Below are 22500 nucleotides of genomic sequence, written 5' to 3'. Positions count from 1 at the left end.
ATTCATATTTCCTTCTCACACTCTTAACAAAGATCACGAACTTATTCTTTATTCCCTGTTCATTCCTCCATGTAGATAATTACCTTACAATGGCAAGGTTCCCTTAGAACATGGTATTATCATGTCTAGGCCTAATACTGCAATGAAATGTTACGCGCCTCTTTGCTTTTTTATACCTTATTATTATTTTTTCCTGTTCTCAGATTATCTAAAAAGGGGTTTATATATTGTCATGACAGTCATTTAAAATGTTTTTTGGATTTATGCCTTGTTATATTAATCATTTGAAGTATAATTTCTTAATGCTAACTATTACGTTTTCATTCTGGTATTCTTGAATTTTAGAAAAAATCAGCTCCAACATACTTGATTTAGGATAAGCTTTGACATTGTTCATTTATATTAATAAATGATTTATAATAAAAAGAACGTTATGAACCATTTGGGTTAAAGTTATGAAATTGACATAGGATGGTAATGACAAGTCAGGCTATCTTTTTTCAGATTCTACCCAAGAGCACCGGAGGATTCATTGAGAATTTCTTTCAACCCCGATGAATTCTAGGTAAGTTAACTTGATTTTCCATTAACATCTGTGAGAAAAACATCCAGCATTCCCTTCAAGTACTTTTGCCAAATTTTAATTCGTTCATTGGTGAATTCTTTATAAATTCATTTTATTTTTGGTCTAATTGATTCTGTTCTATTAACCAATATCCCTCTGAGGATCTGCTCTGTATTGTAGCATTTTAGACAAATACCCTGGCACAAGTTTTGTGTCATATTGTACCCCATAAAAGCTAGGTTTTGCGGCATATGGTACCACATAAAAGCTAGGTTTTGTGACATATGGTACCCCATAAAAGCTAGGTTTTGTGACATATTGTACCCCATAAAAGCTAGGCTTTGGGACATATGGTACCACATAAAAGCTAGGTTTTGTGACATATGGTACCCCATAAAAGCTAGGCTTTGGGACATATGGTACCACATAAAAGCTAGGTTATGTGGCTTATGGTACCCCATAAAAGCTATGTTTTGTGTCATATGGTACCTCATAAAAGCTAGGTTTTGTGTCATATGGTACCCCATAAAAGCTAGGTTTTGTGTCATATGGTACCCCATAAAAGCTAGGTTTTGTGTCATATGGTACCACATAAAAGCTAGGTTTTGTGACATATTGTACCCCATAAAAGCTAGGCTTTGGGACATATGGTACCACATAAAAGCTAGGTTATGTGGCTTATGGTACCCCATAAAAGCTATGTTTTGTGTCATATGGTACCTCATAAAAGCTAGGTTTTGTGTCATATGGTACCCCATAAAAGCTAGGTTTTGCGTTATTAGGTACTCCATAAAAGCCAGGTTTTGGTTCAAACGGTAGCCCGTAGGAGTACGGAGAAATCCTGGGACCTAAATTCACATCCTGACATGCGCGGAATTCCAAATTAAGCAGATTTGATTCTCAAAGGATTACCTTATAATAACTTATTTGATTCTAGTACGATCTGAGACCTTGGAATTCTGTCAATTTAGATTCCTAATCTTTCTCACAGAACCTTGTGGCTATGCCCCATCTTACTGAGCCATCTATTGGTCATTCTCCTCAACATTCAGTTGACCTATCATTATTATTATTATTATTATTATTATTATTATTATTATTATTATTATTATTATTATTATCATCAGTTAAGCTACAACCCTAGTTAGTAAAACAGGATGCTATAAACCCTGTAAGGGCTGCAACAGGGAAAATAGCCCAGTAAGCAACTTTAGCGGATAAACTCTCTGGGTAATGTAGGCCTATTAAAAAAAATCTTATCATATACAATATTTATAGGCCGTTTGGTTCGTCAGACAAATGCACTGACAACAAAAACTTCAAAACAACTCTCCGTCTTCTAAAAGATAAAAGCTTACAAAAGCCATCAAAAACCAGAAACAGGAAGAGAATCTCAAAGCTATGTAGTAGCAGGGAAAGAAAAGGTAACTGAACACTCCAAAATCGAACCATTGTTCTCTAGTCTTGAGTAGTGCCATATCCTCTGTAGCATGGTCTTCCACTGTCTTGGATTAGAGTTCTCTTGCTTGAGGGTACACTCGAGCTCACTATTCTATCTTGTTTCTTTTCCTCTCATTATTTTGAAGTTTTTATAGTTTATATATGAAAGATTTATTTTAATGTTATTATTGTCCTTAAACTTCTCTTGTAGTCTATTTCCTTTCCTCACTGGGCTATTTGCCCTCTTGGAGCCCCTGGGCTTATAGTGTCCTGCTTTTCCAACTAGGCTTGTAGCTTGACAAGTAATAATAATAGTAATAATAACTACGCGGTTCTATTCGATCCATATGCCTTAACGTCGTGAATCGGTTGCATATCGCCATGATCAGCAGTCCTGTAATACTCATGTCCACCCATGCTAGGTTGGTTCGCTGTGAGCGATCAGACCAAACTCTCCCATCATCACCAATCCGCAGTTGGCCAGCGTGGTGATGAAAACTGGCCAAACACCCAGATTTGAATTGAGGACATGTCTGAGACCTTTGTCCTGCAGTGGACTAGAAACGGCTGCGTTTGTTGTTGTTGTTGTTTAGTATGTATAACAAGGAGGCCTGCAATTCTCTTTATTCGTAACTATTATTATCATTATTATTATTATTATTATTATTATTATTATTATTATTATTATATGCTAAGCTACAACCCTAGCTGGAAAAGCAGGATGCTATAAGCCCAGAGGCTCCAACAGGGTAAATAGCCAAGTGGGGAAAGGAAACAAGGAAAAATAAAATTTCTTAAGAACATTAACAATACTAAAATAAATATCTCCTACATAAACTATAAAAAAGATAGAATAGTGTGACCGAATGTACCCTCAAGCAAGAGATCTCTAACCGAAGACAGTGGAAGGCCATGGTACAGAGACTATGGCACTACCCAAGACTAGAGAACAATGGTTTGATTTTGGAGTGTCCTCCTCCTAGAAGAGCTGCTTAACATAGCTAAGGTTACAGTCGTGTTTATTCTGGTTCGAACACAAAAAGTTCATCTTGTGAGATTTGGGAGTGAGCCATTTGAATGTGGAGTGCTTTAATATGCTCAATATTCCGTCCACATATTCCTTGTTCACGTTGATCCTGATCTTTGCGTAGGAACTTTTATTTGTATATTCTTTAATGACACATCGGTCTCTTATCCTCATTCATGTTTTTTTAATGAAAGAATCTAGAGTTATTCTGTCAAAATATCATTTCCTTTTTTATGTATTTATTACTTTAAATTATACTGTTATTTATCTTTGAACCAGACCATCTCTTTGGGATTTCATACATACAATACATACAGTAGTTTGCTGAAATGTAATGTAAGAATCTAGAGTTATTCTGTCAAAATATCATTTCCTTTTTTATACATTTATTACCTTTAATTTATACTGTTATTCATCTTTGAACCACACCATCTCTTTGTGATTTTATGCATACAGTAGTTTCTTGAAATGTAATGTAAGAATCTAGAATTATTCCGTCAAAATATCATTTCATTTTGCAGGCATACAATACTCTACTGTACAGTATTATGTATACACTACCTGGGTCTAAGCGATGTCAGGCAGGGCAGCCGATCAGGACTACGGTCTACCCCAAAGTCAAAGCAAAGTCCTTCAAAAGAAGGCAACCGTGCTTAACCCCCACTGCCTGGCCCTCCCTGGTCCTAGCTTGGGTGGAGAGGAGGCTTGGGCGCTGATCATATAATATATGGTCAGTCTCTGGGGCATTGTCCTGATTGCTAGGGCAATGTCACTGTCCCTTGCCTCTGCCATTCATGAGCGACCTTTAAACCTTTAAATGGGAAAAGTACTGTACGTTATAGAAGAAGAATTGTTTATCTTTGAGTCATACCATCTCTTTGGACTTCTGTACATACATCTTTATCTGCATCTTTTCCCACTTTTATGTGGGGTCGATGTTTCTGGCCAGCGTTCTCCATCTACCTCTATCCCACACTTCATCACCGGTTAATCCCTTTGATCGAAGGTCATCCTTGATACGGTCCATCCACCTTCGCTTTGGTCTCCCTCTCCTTCTCGTTCCCTGTACCTCCATTTCCATCACTCTTCTCCCAATGGACTGTTCATCTCTTCTCATGACATAACCATACCACCTCAGTCTACTTCTGTACATACATAGTTTGTTGAAATATGTGGAATATCTCTCTCACTGTCACACTTGATATGAAGAAATGAAAGTTGACCATCTGATCTTAATATTTTTTGTTTACTTCATATGTCCATCGTTTCTCCTTTATTTTGCAATTTGTACGTTCTACTGATATTTTATGTGGAGGTAAACATGGAAGGATGAATGAAGCCGCAGTGTTTTATCTTCTAAATATGTAAAGAATTAGATTTTCATGTATTTTGAGGTATGATTTCATTTTCATCAGCATCTTTCCATACATCCTACCTTATAATTTGAGCCGATTCTATTTTCATAACCTTACTCTATTCTACACTGTTAAAAAATTTGCCGTAAAAAACGGTAAAAATCCTGGAATAACTGTTGCCAGGCATTTACCGTTTTAGACAGAATATATTGACGTCAAGGAGTGACATTACGGTCACCACCCCGTAAAAAATAATAACAAAGTTGAGTAAAAATTACGGTCGCCTGTATTTACTGAACTACGTCTGAGAACAGTATATTTCTACGGAGAATTTCCGATTAAAATTACGAATTATTTTATCAGTGTACATACTTCCTATCAATTTTCTTCCACAAAAGGAAACAATTAATCTGGCTTTTTCTGTCACACAAGGGAACAACTATTATTCCTTTTTCTTTCATACAAGGGAACAATTATTCTGCCTATTTCTTTTACACAAGGGAACAGTTATTCTGCCTTTTTCTTTCACACAAGGGAACAATTATCCTGCCTTTTTTCACACAAGGGAGCAATTATTCTGCTTTTTTCTTTCACACAAGGGAACATTATTCTGCCTATTTCCTTCACATGAGGGAACAGTTATTCTGCCTTTTTCTTTCACACAAGGGAAAAATTATCCTGCCTTTTTCTTTCACATAAGGGAACATATTATTCTGTTATTTTCCGTCACGTAAAGGAACTATTATTCTGCCTTTTTCTTTCATGTAAGGGAACAATTATCCTACTTTTTTCTTTCATGCAAGGGAAAAATTATCCTGCCTTTTTCTGTCACACAAGGGAACAAATATTCTGCCCTTTTCTGACACACAAGGGAACAATGGTTCTGCCTTTTTCTGTCACGCAGGGGGAACAATTATCCATCCTTTTTCTTTCACACAAGGGAACAATTATTCTGCCTTTTCTTTCACACAAGGGAACATATTCTGTTTTTCCGTCACGCAAAGGAACAATTATTCTGTGTTTTTCTTTCATGTAAGGGAACAATTATTCTGCCTTTTCCTTTCTTGTAAGGGAACAATTATTGTGTCCTTTTCTGTCACACAAGGGAACAAATATTCTGCCTTTTCCTTTCTTGTAAGGGAACAATTATTGTGTCTTTTTCTGTCACACAAGGGAACAAATATTCTGCCTTTATCTTCCATGTAAGGGAACAATTATCCTACCTTTTTCTGTCACACAAGGGAACAAATATTCTGCCTTTATCTTCCATGTAAGGGAACAATTATCCTACCTTTTTCTGTCACACAAGGGAACAAATATTCTGCCTTTATCTTCCATGTAAGGGAACAATTATCCTACCTTTTTCTGTCACACAAGGGAACAAATATTCTGCCCTTTTCTGTCACACAAGGGAACAATGATTCTGCCTTTTTCTGTCACGCAGGGGAACAATTATCCATCCTTTTTCTTTCACACAAGGGAACAATTATTCAGCCTTTTTCTTTCATGCAAGTGAACAATTATTCTGCCTTTTTCTTTCATGTAAGGAAACAATTGTCCTACCTTTTTCTGTCACACAAGGGAACAAATATTCTGCCTTTCTCTGTCACACAAGGGAACAATTGTTGTGCCGTTTTTCTGTCACACAAGGGAACAATGATTCTGCCTTTTTCTTTCACACAAGGGAACAATTATCCTGCCTTTTTCACTCACACAAGGGAACAATAATTCTGCTTTTTTCTTTCATATGAGGAAACCATTATCCTCTTAATCATAACGAAGCTTCTGATTTGTAAACCCATTCACGTTCTGTATGCTTTCATCTCAAATTTCTAATGGGTTCCTCCCATTAGCTATGGTTCTTTGTGCCATTGTTATTCAAGAAGTGTCTTCGGTCAGAATATTTTCTCTTTTGGACAGACACTCCAACCTTAAAATTATCTTCACTTAGAAGCTGACCATTTCTCGGCCTCGACTTTATTTTAAGCAGATTATAATCATTTTCTTTTATATTAGGTTTGTGTATGTTATCTCTCTCTCTCTCTCTCTCTCTCTCTCTCTCTCTCTCTCTCTCTCTCTCTCTCTCTCTCTCTCTCTGGTTTTAATTGAATATTCTCTTAATCTTTATTTATATTAAACGATATCGGCGTCAATGACCTTCCATGTCAGGATGCCAAAGAACTTCAAATCATTCATTAATTCTCTCTCTCTCTCTCTCTCTCTCTCTCTCTCTCTCTCTCTCTCTCTCTCTCTCCTCTCTCTCTCTCTCAAGCTGATTATAATCCTTTCCTTTTATATTAATTTTTTGTAGGTGCTCTCTCTCTCTCTCTCCTCTCTCTCTCTCTCTCTCTCTCTCTCTCTCTCTCTCTCTCTCTCTCTCTCAAGCAGATTATAATCCTTTTCTTTTAGGGTAATTCTGTGTTCTCTCTCTCTCTCTCTCTCTCTCTCTCTCTCTCTCTCTCTCTCTCTCTCTCTCTCTCTCTCTCTCTCAAGCAGATTATAATCCTTTCCTTTTAGGGTAATTCTGTGTTCTCTCTCTCTCTCTCTCTCTCTCTCTCTCTCTCTCTCTCTCTCTCTCTCTCTCTCTCTCTCTCTCTCTCTCTCTCTCTCTCTCTCTCTCAAGCTGATTATAATCCTTTCCTTTTATATTATTTTTGTAGGTACTCTCTCTCTCTCTCTCTCTCTCTCTCTCTCTCTCTCTCTCTCTCTCTCCTCATCTCTCTCTCTCTCTCTCAAGCTAATTATAATCCTTTCCTTTTATAGTAATTCTCTCTCTCTCTCTCTCTCTCTCTCTCTCTCTCTCTCTCTCTTCTCTCTCTCTCTCTCTCTCTCTCTCTCTCTCATTGATGCAACTTTCGTAACTCTCCCTTTTACCTGTTGTAAATCATTATCAGAATCACGTCAAGCCAATTTCCGATGCATCCATAAGCAATGCTTCCTCACCTGGCAACACATAACAACAATAACAATTACCACAGACGCCGTTCGAGAGATTGCTTTGAAAACTTAGTAATCCAACAACAACAACAACGACAACAACAACAACAACAACAAATGCAGCTGTTTCTAGTACATCGCAGGACAAAGGCCTCAGACGTGTCATCATTCATGTCTAAGGTTTCGCCACATCTCAAATAAACAAAAGTAGATTTTGTTGGAGCGCAACGTGATCCCAGGTATTAACAACAACAAAAACAACAATAAGAACAGCAACAACAACAACAGCAACAACAACAACAAATGCAGCTGTTTCTATTACACCGCAGGACAAAGGCCTCCGACATGTTGTCATTTATGTTTGGGGTTTGGCCAATTTTCATCACCATGCTGGCCAGTGCAGATTGGTGATGGTGGAAGAATTTAGCCTGATCGTTCCCAGCAAACCCACCTAGTATGGGTGGGCCTGACTAGTACAACTTTGCTGATGATGGCATTACTCAAACCCTTTCACCACGTTAAGCTATCCCAACTCAGAAAGGTACTAAACAGACCATTAATATATCAAATATCGTTTGTTCTTTGATAACTAAATGGATAAAACCTTGATTAATTATAATCTTACCTTAGGAGTCTTCATTATGGCCGCCTTCAGGTGATCAACCCGTCAGGGACTTCAACAAGAATGTCTTTCCCTTACTTCCAAATTTCAATCACTGCATCTACGCCTAATTCTTTTTGTTCACATCCACAGTATAAACAGACATTAATAAAAGAATATATGGAAAAAAAATGTATGACGCGGTCAGAACAAGTATATCTCCTCCTCCCCGTCGAAGGCCGTCGGTGGACTGCGCCCCTGAGTGCCTCGTACAGCCGGCTGTTTTTTAATTGATGTTTGGGGGGTCATGAGGGGGTATTTTGTAAGACATGGTTGTGGGCAACAAGACAAATATGTAGCCTCGTGCCATAAGGTCTATAGCACCGTTTCTACTTAATGGGAACGTCGACCTTGTTTCTCTTGAGCTACAATACATCGTTTTCTCCAGATGATTCTACATGCAGCAAGGATCATCTTTTCCAGTAAAACATTGCGATTCTGACCTCTAATGAGTATATCATTCTGCAGGATTATCCACAGCTACTCCGGCCGATAAGCCAGTCATAATTTCGTGATAATACGATGGCACCCTTTTTATTGGTGCAGATACATATCCTGTTAACCAATGAGATCGGAGTATGCTGGAACGACACTCATTATGATTGGTCACGGAAACTTTGAAGTAAAATAACTGATAAGATTTTGTAACTTATATCAGTTCAGGCGCCTTTCATCTCTCTCTCTCTCTCTCTCTCTCTCTCTCTCTCTCTCTCTCTCTCTCTCTCTCTCTCTCTCTCTCTCTCTCTAACCGGCAGTGATAAAAGATTTTGATTACAAGATAGTAGGTAGTAGGTTAGCCAGGGCACCAGGCCACCAGCCACCCGTTGAGATACTACCGCTAGAGAGTTATGTGGTCCTTTGACTGGCCAGACAGTACTGCATTGGATCCTTCTCTCTAGTTACGGTTCACTTTCCCTTTGCCTACAGTGGCCACTTTCCACGTGGTAAGGGTAGAAGAGACTCTTTACCTTTGGTAAGCAGCTCTTCTAGGAGATGGACACTCCAAAATCAAACCATTGTTCTCTGGTCTTGGGTAGTGCCATAGCCTCTGTACCATGGTCTTCCACTGTCTTGGGTTAGAGTAGTCTTGCTTGAGGGTACACTCGGGCACACCATTCTATCTCATTTCTCTTCCTCTTGTTTTGTTAAAGTTTTCATAGTTCATATAGGAAATGTTTATTTAAATGTTACTGATCTTAAAATATTTTATTTTTCCTTGTTTCTTTTCCTCACTGGGCTATTTTCCCTGTTGGGGCCACTGGGCATAATTATAGCATCTTGCTTTTCCAACTAGGGTTGTAGGTTAGCAAGTAATAATAATAAGAATAATAATAATAGTTTTAGGTCAACCTCTGTTATCGTTTTCATACATGATATAGTACCAACACCTTTGTGTGTGTGTGTGTGTGTGTGTGTGTGTGTGTGTGTGAGTGTGTGTGTGTTTGGATAAAGAATAAACCATGTTTATATATATATATATATATATATATATATATATATATATATATATATATATATATATATATATATATATATATATATATATATATATATATAAAACTACCTCAGATTATGATAACGCACATACAGCAAATTAGAGAAAACACCCTGTTTCAGCACGAAGGTCACTGCCAAGGTCAAAAAGTCACTAAATATGTGTCATGTAAAAAAGTACTTTATTAGTGATGCAAACAGCCCAGATATTATGTCTATCCCTTATAGTTCAAAGGTTATAGCCAAGAATGTAGTTGTGTACAAAGTTTACGGGATGTAAAACCACGTTACCAACCTTTGGTAAGGTTCTTACATGAGGAAAATCAAGGTGTAAAGAATCTTCACTAACATATCTTGAACCCTTTAAAGGGAGTTAAGATTACAATGACGGCCAGACACAAACAAGTCTTGTTCCTTTGAGCAGAAAATAGCATGTATTCTTAAGTCCATTGACTTCTAGTTTCCAAAAATAAAATTTTAAAAATCGAAAGAAATGCTTAGTTAGGACATAGGATTTCACGTGTTTCTACATTTCCGTGAATGGTGACGCACACACAAATTCTGCTTGGTGGAATCATTAATTCAAAAACGAATACAATAATTGAAAAAGACTTGCATTCAACTTGTTCAGAAGAAGAAGAAGAAGAAGAAGGCTAAAATAGTTTTTACGTTTTAATAATTTTCATTCAATCACAATATTTAAACTTCGTAGTAACATTTATCGAGCCTACTGCAGTTTCTATGAATATAATTACTTTCTCACTCACTGCAAAATCTTACCAATTTCCAACTGGTTTCTACTAACTCTTAGTAATTACTTGTTCACGCATTGTTAAATCCTGCCGAATATTTCCAACTGGGTCAGATTTGACCGATTCTAATTCTTTCAAAACTCTATCAACTACAATTCAAATAGCCTATTTGCCACAATATGGGGGGAACATATTGAATAAAGGTTTAAAGGCCACCCATGAATGACAGAGGCAAGGGACAGTGACATTGCCCTATCAAGCAGGACAATGCCCTAGATACTGACCATTTATACATATGATCAGTGGCCAAGCTCTCTCTCCACCCAAGCTAGGACCAAGGAGGGCCAGGCAATGGCTGCTGATAACTCAGTAGTTAGACCCATAGGCTCTCTGAAAGCCCCATCCTTAGCTCAAAAGGATGGTAAGGTTGCAGCGCCCAAGCCACCTCTCCACCCACACTAGGACCAAGGAGGGCCAGGCAATAGCTGCTGATAACTCAGCAGATAGACCTGTAGGCTCCCCGAAACCCCCATCCTTAGCTCAAAGGGATGGTGAGGTTGCAGCGCCCAAGTCACCTCTCCACCCAAGCTAGGACCAAGGATTGTCAGGCAATAGCTGCTGATGACTCAGCAGATAGACCTATAGGTTCCCTGAAACCCCCATCCTTAGCTCAAAGGGATGGTGAGGTTGCAGCGCCCAAGCCACCTCTAGATCCAAGCTAGGACCAAGGAGGGCCAGGCATTGGCTGCTGATGACTCAGCAGATAGACCTATAGGCTCCCTGAAACCCCCATCCTCAAAGGGATGGTGAGGTTGCAGCGCCCAAGCCACCTCTAGATCCAAGCTAGGACCAAGGAGGGCCAGGCATTGGCTGCTAATGACTCAGCAGATAGACCTATAGGCTCCCTGAAACCCCCATCCTCAAAGGGATGGTGAGGTTGCAGCGCCCAAGCCACCTCTAGATCCAAGCTAGGACCAAGGAGGGCCAGGCATTGGCTGCTGATGACTCAGCAGATAGACCTATAGGCTCCCTGAAACCCCCATCCTCAAAGGGATGGTGAGGTTGCAGCGCCCAAGCCACCTCTAGATCCAAGCTAGGACCAAGGAGGGCCAGGCATTGGCTGCTGATGACTCAGCAGATAGACCTATAGGCTCCCTGAAACCCCCATCCTTAGCTCAAAGGGATGGTGAGGTTGCAGTGCCCAAGCCACCTCTCCACCCAAGCTAGGACCAAGGAGGGCCAGGCAATGGCTGCTGATGACTCAGCAGCTAGACCTATAGGCTACCCCAAACACACCAACCTTAGTTCAAAAAGATGGTGAGGTTGCAGTGACCAAAGAAACTAACGAGTTTTAGCAGGACTAGAACCCCAGTCTGGTAATCACCAGGCAAGGACGCTGCCACCCGGTCATCACAAATTTTTTGGAAGATAGTAGTAGTACAGACTGTACTCTGGATATGGTTCACTTTCCCTTTGCCTACACATACACCGGATAGTCTGGCCTATTCTTTACTGTTTCTCCTCTGTCCTCATACATCTGACAATACTTAAATTACCAAACAATTCTTCTTCATCCAAAGAGTTACTGCACTGTAATTATTCAGTGGCCACTTTCCTCCTCTTAAGGGTAGAAGACTCTTTAGCTATGGTAAGCAGCTCTTCTAGGAGAAGGATACTCCAAAATCAAACCATTGTTCTCTAGTCTTGGGTAGTGCCATAGCCTCTGTACCATAGTCTTCCACTTCCTTGGGTTAGAGTTCTCTTGCTTGAGGGTTAACTTGGGCAGGCTGTTCTGTCTCGTTTCTCTTCTTGTTTTGTTCACGTTTTTATAGTTTATATAGGAGATATTTATTTTAATGTTGCTCTTTTTAAAAATTTTATTTTTCCTAGTTTCCTTTCCTCACTGGGCTATTTTCCCTGTTGGAGCCCCTGGGCTTATAGCATACGGCTTTTCCAACTAGGGTTGTAGCTTAGCAAGTAGTAATAATAATAATAATCTAAGGAGGATAATCTATGATAACCACTGCACCATAGTTAATCAGTGGGTACTGTACTTTCCTCTTGATAAGGGCAGAGACAACCTTTTATTTTTGGCAAGCAGCTCTTCCAGAAGACGTAAACTCTTAAATCAATCCATAGTTCTCCAGTCCTGGGTAGTGCCATAGCATGTGTACCACGGTCTTCTACTGTCTTGGATTAGAGTTCTCTTGCTTGAGGTTACACTCAGACACATTAATTAATGTTTCCTTATTTCCTTTCCTCACAAGGCTGTTTTCCCTGTTGGAGCCCTTGGGCTTATAGTTTCTTGCATTTCCAACTAGGGTTGTAGTTTAGTTAATAATAATAAATTTGATCACTGGGCTATTTTCCCTATTTGAACTCTTAGGCTTATATTTTCCTGCTTTTCCAACTAGGGTTGTAACTAATAATAATAATAAACTTGACAAGTTTGCCTACACTGAAGATGTGTAATAATTACATATTGGAAGGTCATATTCAGTACCTTAGTCTGGCAATAAGCTACATTTTTTACAATTAAGGTTCATTTTTTTTTTTTGTACAACCATACCTTAGGATGTAAAACAAACAACTTCAGTGATTTTTCATTTACTGAAAGACTTATTTCCATTACAACACTTCTCAAACTGGTAGAACCATTAAGATTAAACACTGGCACATATTACTAATAGCAGACTAGCAGCGATAAGAAGTTCTAGAATCAACTAGTCCCTGAGGCTTATTCATAACAGATAATGAGAATATAGCATAACAAATATAGATAATTACAATACAATTTGCAGACTAAGGTGCATAAAGCTACACCGACTCACATTAATGTTCCTACTAATAGGATAAAGATCATTTTACATGTGCGATAAAAACTTAATCATCTGGATATGTCTCAAGTCCTAAAGATGCAGTCAAACTCCACTGACTCTTATGAATGCTCCTACTAATACGATAAAGAACATTTTACATGTGCAATAAAAGCTTAACCCTTTTACCCCAGGCTATTTGGAAATTTCCAACCCTTAACCCCCCGGGGGTTATTTTTTCCCCAGCACATTTTGCAGTATATTTTTTTAAATTGCTCTAATAGCCTTAATTTTTGTCATAGAGAGGTCAGGTTGGTCTCATTCTCTTGGAAAATGCCTGAATTTTCTCAAAAAATTATCAAAAATATGAAAAAAAAAATTTTATAGCATTTTTTTGCAAGGACGTACCGGTACATCCATGGGGGTAAAGGGATGGCTTTTATGAAACGTACCAGTACGTCCTTTGGGGGTAAAAGGGTTAATTATGTGGATACTTCTTAAGTCCTAAAGAAGCTGTCAAACTGCCACAGTCATATCACAAAGAAAATCAAGGTCAAAAACTTAGTTCTAAATAAAATGCTATTTGAAATCAGGTATAAAGAAAATGCCCATTGGACAATAAAAACTATCTAATGCTGTATACAATACAGTACTGTATTACTGTATAAGATAAATAACGAGAACTAAAAAATTAGACATACAATCATCTAATCATGGAACACACATCACAAATAGTACATATTACATTCCTATTTTCAACAGAATAAAATAAATATTAGTACAATAATAACTTTCACACAGAAATATGCAGGAATAAAGCACACTAAAGTAGTGTACTGTACTACATTTACATATTTTTTTTTTACTCGATGCAATTCCTTCAATTTCTTTACTCAGTGCAACTCCCTCCAAACTAATTAAGGGTAGTTAAAAATGTGACACTGCAAAAGCAATAAGATTAAAACAAATACACTAAATACTTTCGTAGCAGTTCTAATAACAATTCATAATACAGATACTTTTAGCCCTATAATGTATTATGTGAATCCTTTTCACTATATTTAAAATGAAATCACAGAATAAAAGCGTAAACCCATCTGAAAAAAAAAAATCTTGTATGTAATTAGGACAAATGGTTGATTACTAGAATTTTTCTTATAAAAGTACAGGTATGTACTAGAAGAATTTTCATGTGGAATGCATCCAATCCAACATAAAAACATTGCACTAAAAATGGATACAAAAGTTTAATATCATCAACCTGTCGCTAAAAATTTTCCTTTGATCCAAAAAAAAAAATCACGGGAAAAAAATCTCAGTCCCGGTTCTCTCTCAAACATTAGTACCATACAGTACATCAAATGTTATTTTATTACCTACATAAACATGATATAGTTAGAAAATCATACTTTGTTGCACCCATTCTCTAATGTCTTTGCATGTATTCACACTATAAAACAATTTTCAACTCAAGGAATATTTCTATGGTTTAAAACCTCAACAGATATATCATAAATTCCCTCATATTAGAAGCAACTTAACTCATTTTCTTTCTTTATACATTTTAATTACTAACACAATATGACAATTACCGCATCCAGATAAAGAGTCGTATCATCTTTACACCAAGAAAGGTAATTTTCTGAAACCTAGAAAATTCAAGCTCTATCAAATAAAACTAAATGTAGGCCTCCATAAGAAGTGCAGTATTAGTTCATATAAACAGAGAATTCAGCTTCATTAATACAGTACTGTATTCATATATGTACATTAACTACTGTACACAATTTTATATTTTTGGTATTTACTCAATTCTACATTTTTAGCATGGTGACAGGGTTCATGTATCTCCATAATCAACAAAGCTAAACTAGTCAGGGCCACCCATACTAGGTTGGTTTGCAATCAGACTAGCACCCCCCCCCCCAACCATCACAAATCTCCAGTGGCCAGGATGGTAAGGAAAACTGACCAAACCCAAGATATGAAAAAGGACATGCCTGAGGCCTTTGTCCTGTAGTAGACTAGAAACGGTTGCATATTTGTTGTTGTACATTAACATGATTGAAATATTCAGTAATGTAGTATAAAGATCAAGTAGAAAAGGACATTAAGACTTTAAATTAATGCTTTACATCATACGCACTAACAGATCTACATTATAAACTAAACTTGACATTCCAAACTTATAGTATATGAGCCATACTCAACCCTTTGAATCCCATAAGATGTACAGTATTCTACATCCAGACACAGTATTTCTACTTAGTTCAGCACCGTAAAACGTAATCTACATCCGGTATTCTTCATTTTCTTATACTATTTATCTGCATACAAATTCTAAAAATATGTAAAGCTGTACATGAAAAGGAAATAAATTTACTCAGTAATACAATAAATAAAAAATTCCTAGTGTTAAATTTTGTTAGATGAATTAAGAAAGACATCCAAAAAGGGCATGCTCCTTAGGTGAAAAATCTAATTGTAATGGGGGGTTAAGATTGAAAAGGTTAATAGCAAAAAATGGAACATTTAAGGTATATTTTACAGCTGAAGGCGCTTTTGAGGATAAAAGCATTGTCTAAAAGGACAAGACGATTCATCTTCACGGCCTACTAATACTGTGCTAAAAGCACAGCTTTTCAAGACAGTTTGAACAGTTCTTATCCCTATTTGAAGTATTATCAATAACATATCATCATAATGATGATAATAATCTATTCACTATCATATGCACTATAATAAATATTAAACAAAGGCTTTGGCATGTTAATGCAGAATATTTGAAGTATTATCAATAACATATCATCATAATGATGATAATAATCTATTCACTATCATATGCACTATAATAAATATTAAACAAAGGCTTTGGCATGTTAATGCAGAATATTTTTGCATAATAAATTGTAATACTGTCAATATTATACATAGAATGGTAAATAGAATTTTAATAATAAAATTACTTATTTCTATAAAGAAGCCCTTTACATCAATAGGGATAGGAGGAGAAGATGATGATACTATAGCCTACTCTGGCATTCATGCTTTTTCTCTCTCGAAGCTGCTTAATTGTCGAAGTCTAACCTTAAACTAAAAATTTCCTTTTTTCTCTAACTAGCAATTATTGCCCTAACCCTTTAGTGTAGTACTGTATTAGGGTAGATCATATTCCTTCATCTTTCAATTCTACCATCATTAAATTGCCCGAGCTCCAGGTTACAGTACTTTGTTTTTCAGGAAATGCCACTGACAATCATTACTGTATAGTGTCTCTGATTGTATCATCATGCGAAAATATTCCATAGGCACATTTAGCATTTATTCATCACAATCCGGTTAAAATATTTCAATATACAAACCACAGTTTTACACAGGCCTTTATTGTGAGCATCAGCTGAGAACGAGGCTTGCATTTGCTATTCGCCTTTGTCACTAAAAATAGTCAAGTGTATCATTTTTTACCCAAATAATTTACCCGAAAAGAAATCCAAAACCAATTGTCCCACAATACTGATATTTCATGACTTGTCTAGCCTTTTCATTGTTCTAGTCTATCATTCCTCAATCTTAAGGCTTCCCATTAAATATAAAGTTCAAGGGGTACAAACTGAGTTTGATATACCAGATATCAGAGCAGTCTAATATTTTGCAGTCACTGGATAATCACAACTACAACATAATGGTGAATTATAATGGGGACCAGTTATAACAGAACAGTATACAAAAGTTTTGATTTAAACATCATAGGCAAAACATTTGCCCCTGTCTCCTGATATATGACATGACAAACAATAATGATAATAATAATAAATTGTGAAAATATTAAAATGAAATTCACCAGCTATTACTCTTCTGAGGGTACTAGATCAAGAACACACTATGAAGAAATTGAAATTCAGTCAACAACAAAACACTTCTAATTCAGAGAAAACTGTGAAGATATACTTGGAATTATCTTAGAATGAAGCATAAATAACCCTTCAAATAAACAAATGGACAACCAGACAAATCCACGACAATGAGAGCACACACGAGACAAAGCAGTAATAAATAATGGCAGAGTTCGAAAAATGTGGTGTCAATTGTAGCAAGGAGACAGGGGCTATTGTAGAGCAGAGACATATTTGTTAAGTTTCATTTTATCATCATGACACTCTTGATCCAAAGAGGTAACAGCTAAAGGGGGTGTGGAAAATTTAATACAAAAGATGCATAGCACACATTAAGATAAGTTATAAAAGTTCCAAATCTGCTTTTACTTCCTTTATGTTCAGACTACTTGCAAGTAATTATCTCTCCAGCTAACTATTAACACAGCTTTCACTTGCATATCTTCAACATTGTCCTAATTTCAGCTATCCTCCACATTAAATGCTTACATAAAAATATGGTTTGTATTGTGTGAAAGCATGCTGTTTTTGTGTACTGTTATTGGCTACAAGGAAATTCAAAACAGAAAACTGGCATCCTAAAGAACAAAAATATTAGAACGCATTACACAACTATTTACCGAGACACTCAGTTGGATTTTCTTTCTTACAAACTGACTATAATAAAGTAATGCCACTTGAATTATTCCTTCATAACAGAACTATACCCCATTATACTGTAGACAATGCCACACTGACCATCAGTTTTATAGTAATGGGTCACTAGCATTTTCATAGATTTCATCAGTGACTAATTCATCGACTATAAACAGTTCATTAATAAAATGTAAATAGGGTACACCCTTTTCATCACGGTTAGCAGCAGAACATGTATCTGCTTTTCCCTCACAGCTGTCTAATTTTTTACACATCTCTCTCGGGAGTTGTAAAGGTTGTCTCTCTGTTTTATTACTAAGTTTCTCATGTTTCAAAGTGTCCACTTCTTTGACCAAAAATTTCTTCGGTACTTCAGTACCTGAATGCTCTTGCTTTAGAATGTCCTTCCCTGCTTCTCCTTTTCTTTGACCAAAAAGCTTTTTGTTTGCATCCAATTCATCACTTTCTACTCTCAAACACTTTGATGAAGTAATTCCTCCATCTATTCCTATTTCAAACTGAAGCTTACCTCTTGAAGAGTCATCTGACTTTAAGCAATTTTTGTCCAAACTCATGACTGATGTTTCCTTTTTCAGTACATGATTAGCATCGACATCAAGACCATTATTTCTTATTGATTTGATGTTATGTAATGAACTTGAATGGGAATCTTGTGAAATCTCTTTCTTTCTTTTTAAAACACTACTCTGTCCACAAAGACCTTTGATGCTAAGCTTAGCCTTGTGGTTAAATGAATTAGAATTATCTTTTCTAGATGAACAACGTCTCGTGTGATTTACCAAAAATCTATATAAGGCAAAACGCTTATCACAAATTTTACAAACATATGTTTTGTTTTCTGAATGGACCACCATGTGCTTTTTAAGTTTACAGTCATAAGGAAAACTTCTTTTGCAAATAGGACACATGTAGTTCTTAGCATATAAATGAACCCTCATGTGACATCTTAAACTAAATATATTTTTGAAATACTTCACACACTGGGTGCATTTGAAGGGTCGCTCCTTATCAACAGTTGGTACCGAATCATCTTTGTGGTTGTCTGAAGTCGCTTTTGCCGAGACATGATATAGGGGTTTTTTTGATTTCCCATAGTCATTCTTTGACGTAAAAGTATCTGACTTTTCAAACTTTTTGTGCAATTTCTTCTCAGAGTTATCAGTCACATTAGGTAATGCAAAATTTATGTCTACAGGTAATTTTACACTCGGCAGATCTATTTCTTTGGTTTCCGTGCAGTTGTTATCACTCACATTAGGTTCTGCAAAATTTATATTTACAGGTAATTTTACACTGATCAGATCTGTTTCTTGGATTTCCGTGCAGTTGTTATCATTCACATTAGGTTCTGCCAAATTTATATTTACAGGTAATTTTACACTGATCAGATCTGTTTCTTGGGTTTCCATGCAGTTGTTATCTTTCACATTAAGTTCTGCCAAATTTATATTTACAGGTAATTTTACACTGATCAGATCTGTTTCTTGGGTTTCCGTGCAGTTGTTATCTTTCACATTAGGTTCTGCAAAATCTATATTTACAGGTAATTTTACACTGATCAGATCTACTTCTTGGGTTTCCATGCAGTTGTTATCAAGTTTTTCTTCACTGAGGTCCTTTATTTTAGGTTCTGCATAGTTGACATCCGATTTCTCACCACCGATGTCTGTTTCTTCAATGTTATCACCAACATCAGTGATATCTATTTCTTCACGCTTTATCTCAGGGATGAATATTTGTTCAAAGTGACCACATAGCTTTCTTTCAGCACTCGATAACAAGTGACTTTCTAAGTGGTACTTTAATTCATTCCAATCATAAAATTCTAAATCACAAGTATCACAAGTATACATCAGTTTATATTTCTCTTTTTCCTCTGAGCTAATAGGGTTTTTCACTATCTATATCATATGTGCAGTGGTTTTTATAATACTTGTAACCACAATTAATCTTACGACCACTGCAAGAAAATACGCTCCTATCATATGCAATATCATATACAATCACATGTTATTCAACGGCCAAGTTACAAACATCTGTGTGCTTCTCGGCTGCTATTACTTTTGTATGTTAGGGAACATATAATGTATAATATCATATCATCATAAGTCCTTAGCTCTGCACACCATTCCTGAGTGAAATTAAAACTTTTACAAGACATTCATAACAAAACTGAATTCCAATTACAACCATAACACTGCATACAGTTACTTATTAACTAATTTTCTGAATATGAAGAATACAGTATATGCAGAATGGCAGTACAGCATTTCCCACGAAAGATTGACGTCGTAGTGTTTCTTTGCTAGCAATAGTCTTCCTTCTTTTCTTAAACCTTCTTATGCTTGCTATGGCACAGTTTCTCAAAGTTTATGTAAACTCCGTTCAACTTATTCCTGGAAGATTAAAAGATAGTATATATATATCAGTGTTGTAATAGAACCATGAGAAAGTAATGATAAAATTAAATTACAGACTGTACACTACTCTATTAAGTACCATGAAATTTTTCTAAAGCTCTATTGTTTTGACAAAAACTATACGAAAGATTTCCGACACATCCAAATCTTTATTTTTCATTTTGGCAATACAGAACATTACTCTTCAGTTGAATAAATTTATCCATAGAATTAAGTTTTGATTCATGCACATAGACTAATATACTGTAATTTGCATAATATTCTAACAAAAAACCTTGATAATAAACATTTGCAGATACGTTATCAAAATGCCTGTATACTATACAGTACTGATAAATGGCTGTTAAATTATTTACAATCATTAAAGGTTAAAAGCTTAAAGGTGCCATTCCAATTTCATTTGAAGAGATGCTCATTAGAATGTCAGCGGGGCAAGCCCAACCCCCCACTGTACTAACTTTCCAAGTAAACAGCTTAAACTCACAAGCCGAAACGAGACTCAATCTGCTGAACGTGCTAATACAGTAAAAAGCTTGTACATTACCAGAATCCTAGCCAGGAGGCTATTAAACATAAAAACTTCTTCCATGAAAGAAAAATAGAGATGCCTCTATCCTAGTTCTCATCCATCTCACCTGAACTTGTGGACCTTTCGATCTCCTTCCTGGAATAAAGAATAAACTATTGTAATAATTACAGTACAGTACTTACATTTAATATTATTAAGAAAATGTCATGATATTCAGCTTACTATTTCATAATTCATCTATGCCTTTTTTAATCAAAATGAGTGTCAAAATTAGCTCTTAAAAAAAAAGACAGAAATTTATTATTTTTACAGAATTCTATGAAAAAAGCAACTTCTATTCTATGATTTTTTATAAGGGTGCAATTGAGATTAAATAGGGGGCATGTCTATTCAACTAACGTACATATATAGGCCTACTACCGAAACAAAGAAAGACATATAGAAGTGAGATTGCTGAGGTTATTGATTGCCTAGTGTTGCTAACAAACAGGTCCTTATAATTATCCAACCCATTCGAAGTGGACACATGAAATGTGGAAGTTTCCATAAGTCTGGTGTGAACCATCTTAGCACCATCTAAACACTTGTAATACAGTTTCGTATGTTCTCAAAGCCTCAAGTAAGAGGCAATTTTAATAGTTATTGCTTTAAAGATTCAAATAATTTAAGGAAAATATCTCTCCACCTCAGACAGGGACGGAAGTAAACTTTCATATTACTTGTCAAGTTGATTTTATTTATGGGGAAAATGTTGTTATCTTTGTCTGAATTACAAGAGTATGAAGATAGTTTTACAATTTAAGAAATATAACTTAATGTTACCCTGCCGGGAGTGGAGCCAGTTGGGAAACATACATAGGGTTGGGACTTAATCTCAGGGTAAGCGGAGCCTTTGTATATCAGCGGCCATTTTCTGCCGCCTCCATGAAAAATGGACACCCAGTAACCTAAACTTCATAAAAAATAGACACCCAGTAACCTAAACTTCCCCCACTAACTTAACCTACAAGCCGTGCCCTTACCTACTTACCTAACGGGGATAACGACCCATGCAACCCCCTGTACACTACCGTATTCTAAGTCAGTTGTCATCATACATACAGGTGGCCGGTAAGCGGAGCATTTGTATATCAGCGGCCAGTTCCTCACACGTTGATTAAAAATGGACATCAACTACCCTAAACTTCCCCCCCTAACCTGACCTACAAGATGTGTCCTTGCCTACTTACCTAACGGGGGGGACTAACGTCGCTCTGCGACCGCCCTTATACTTCTGTAATCTAAGTTAGCCATGATAATACATACAGGTGGCGCTATCACACATACACCCCGGGTAAGCTTAGGATATGGCAGTACAAGCAGAGAGGGGGTCACAGACCTAGAGTACGTAAAGATACAGGTCCTAGGTTAGGCTAGGTGGGGAATCTCAAGTTGGGTGATGTTCTTGTATTTGTTTCCCTTTGACAGTGAGGTTTTTCAGTCATAACTCCTAAAAATTTTACACCCCGTCTGTTCCAACCAACTAAAGAGGTTCTCAGATAAAGATTAATCGGTGAAGGAATGAAGGAATGTCACTGTAGGGTCGAGAGAAGATCCTAGACCCTTGAAGCAGTTTGTGACAGTTTTACTACGCACCAGGATATAACATATAACTAAGAGTTTGATAGGTACCTGGACCTGGTTAAAGTCTCTAATTCCGGATGACTATAGCTTAAACGATGAAAATAAGTTATTATTCACTTATTCTGGGATATCATAAAGGCTTCTGACGTCACCTGAAACCTGGAATAAACATAAACAATGCAGTTTGTTAGTAGTTCAAATTCATGGTTGCGACTAATACGTTGTTACGGCTCCTCAGGTAATATCTTTAGTTTTAGATATGTCTTTTATTATTATTATTATTATTATTATTATTATTATTATTATTATTATTATTATTATTATTATTATT

The 22500-nt window shown here is 36.6% G+C and overlaps 2 protein-coding genes across 7 annotated transcripts in view; both read right to left on the bottom strand.

The window, feature by feature from the left end:
* Positions 1–8193, bottom strand: part of LOC137629705 (axotactin-like) — a 98379-nt gene extending 90186 nt beyond the window's left edge. For all 5 annotated transcript variants that reach the window (XM_068361265.1, XM_068361266.1, XM_068361267.1 and 2 more), the window contains exon 1: positions 7950–8193. In XM_068361265.1, the coding sequence (XP_068217366.1) occupies positions 7950–7964 (15 nt within the window). In that variant the 5' untranslated portion in view covers positions 7965–8193. The remainder of the gene's footprint in view (positions 1–7949) is intronic.
* A 4655-nt stretch (positions 8194–12848) lies between these two features.
* Positions 12849–20694, bottom strand: LOC137629704 (uncharacterized). Of its 2 annotated transcripts, none has more exons than XM_068361263.1 (2): positions 20653–20694; positions 12849–19993 (listed from the first exon to the last, which is right to left on the bottom strand). In XM_068361263.1, the coding sequence occupies exon 2, from the start codon at positions 19448–19450 to the stop codon at positions 17687–17689; it is 1764 nt and encodes a 587-aa protein (XP_068217364.1). In that variant the 5' UTR covers positions 19451–19993; positions 20653–20694; the 3' UTR covers positions 12849–17686. The 2 variants fall into 2 exon arrangements, with proteins under 2 accessions (XP_068217364.1, XP_068217365.1); XM_068361264.1 differs by having other exon boundaries at positions 20562–20686.
* Between the last annotated feature and the right edge of the window lie 1806 nt (positions 20695–22500).

Source organism: Palaemon carinicauda, chromosome 37 (assembly GCF_036898095.1).
Source record: "Palaemon carinicauda isolate YSFRI2023 chromosome 37, ASM3689809v2, whole genome shotgun sequence".
In the NCBI taxonomy this organism is placed as follows: Eukaryota; Metazoa; Arthropoda; class Malacostraca; order Decapoda; family Palaemonidae; genus Palaemon; species Palaemon carinicauda.
Note: the sequence above shows the minus strand (reverse complement) of the source record. Positions and strands in the feature narration are given on the sequence as shown.

Excerpts from the sequence above, each read along its gene's own strand:
- LOC137629704 (XM_068361263.1), bottom strand. The coding sequence starts at position 19,450 with ATGTATACTTGTGATACTTGTGATTTAGAATTTTATGATTGGAATGAA.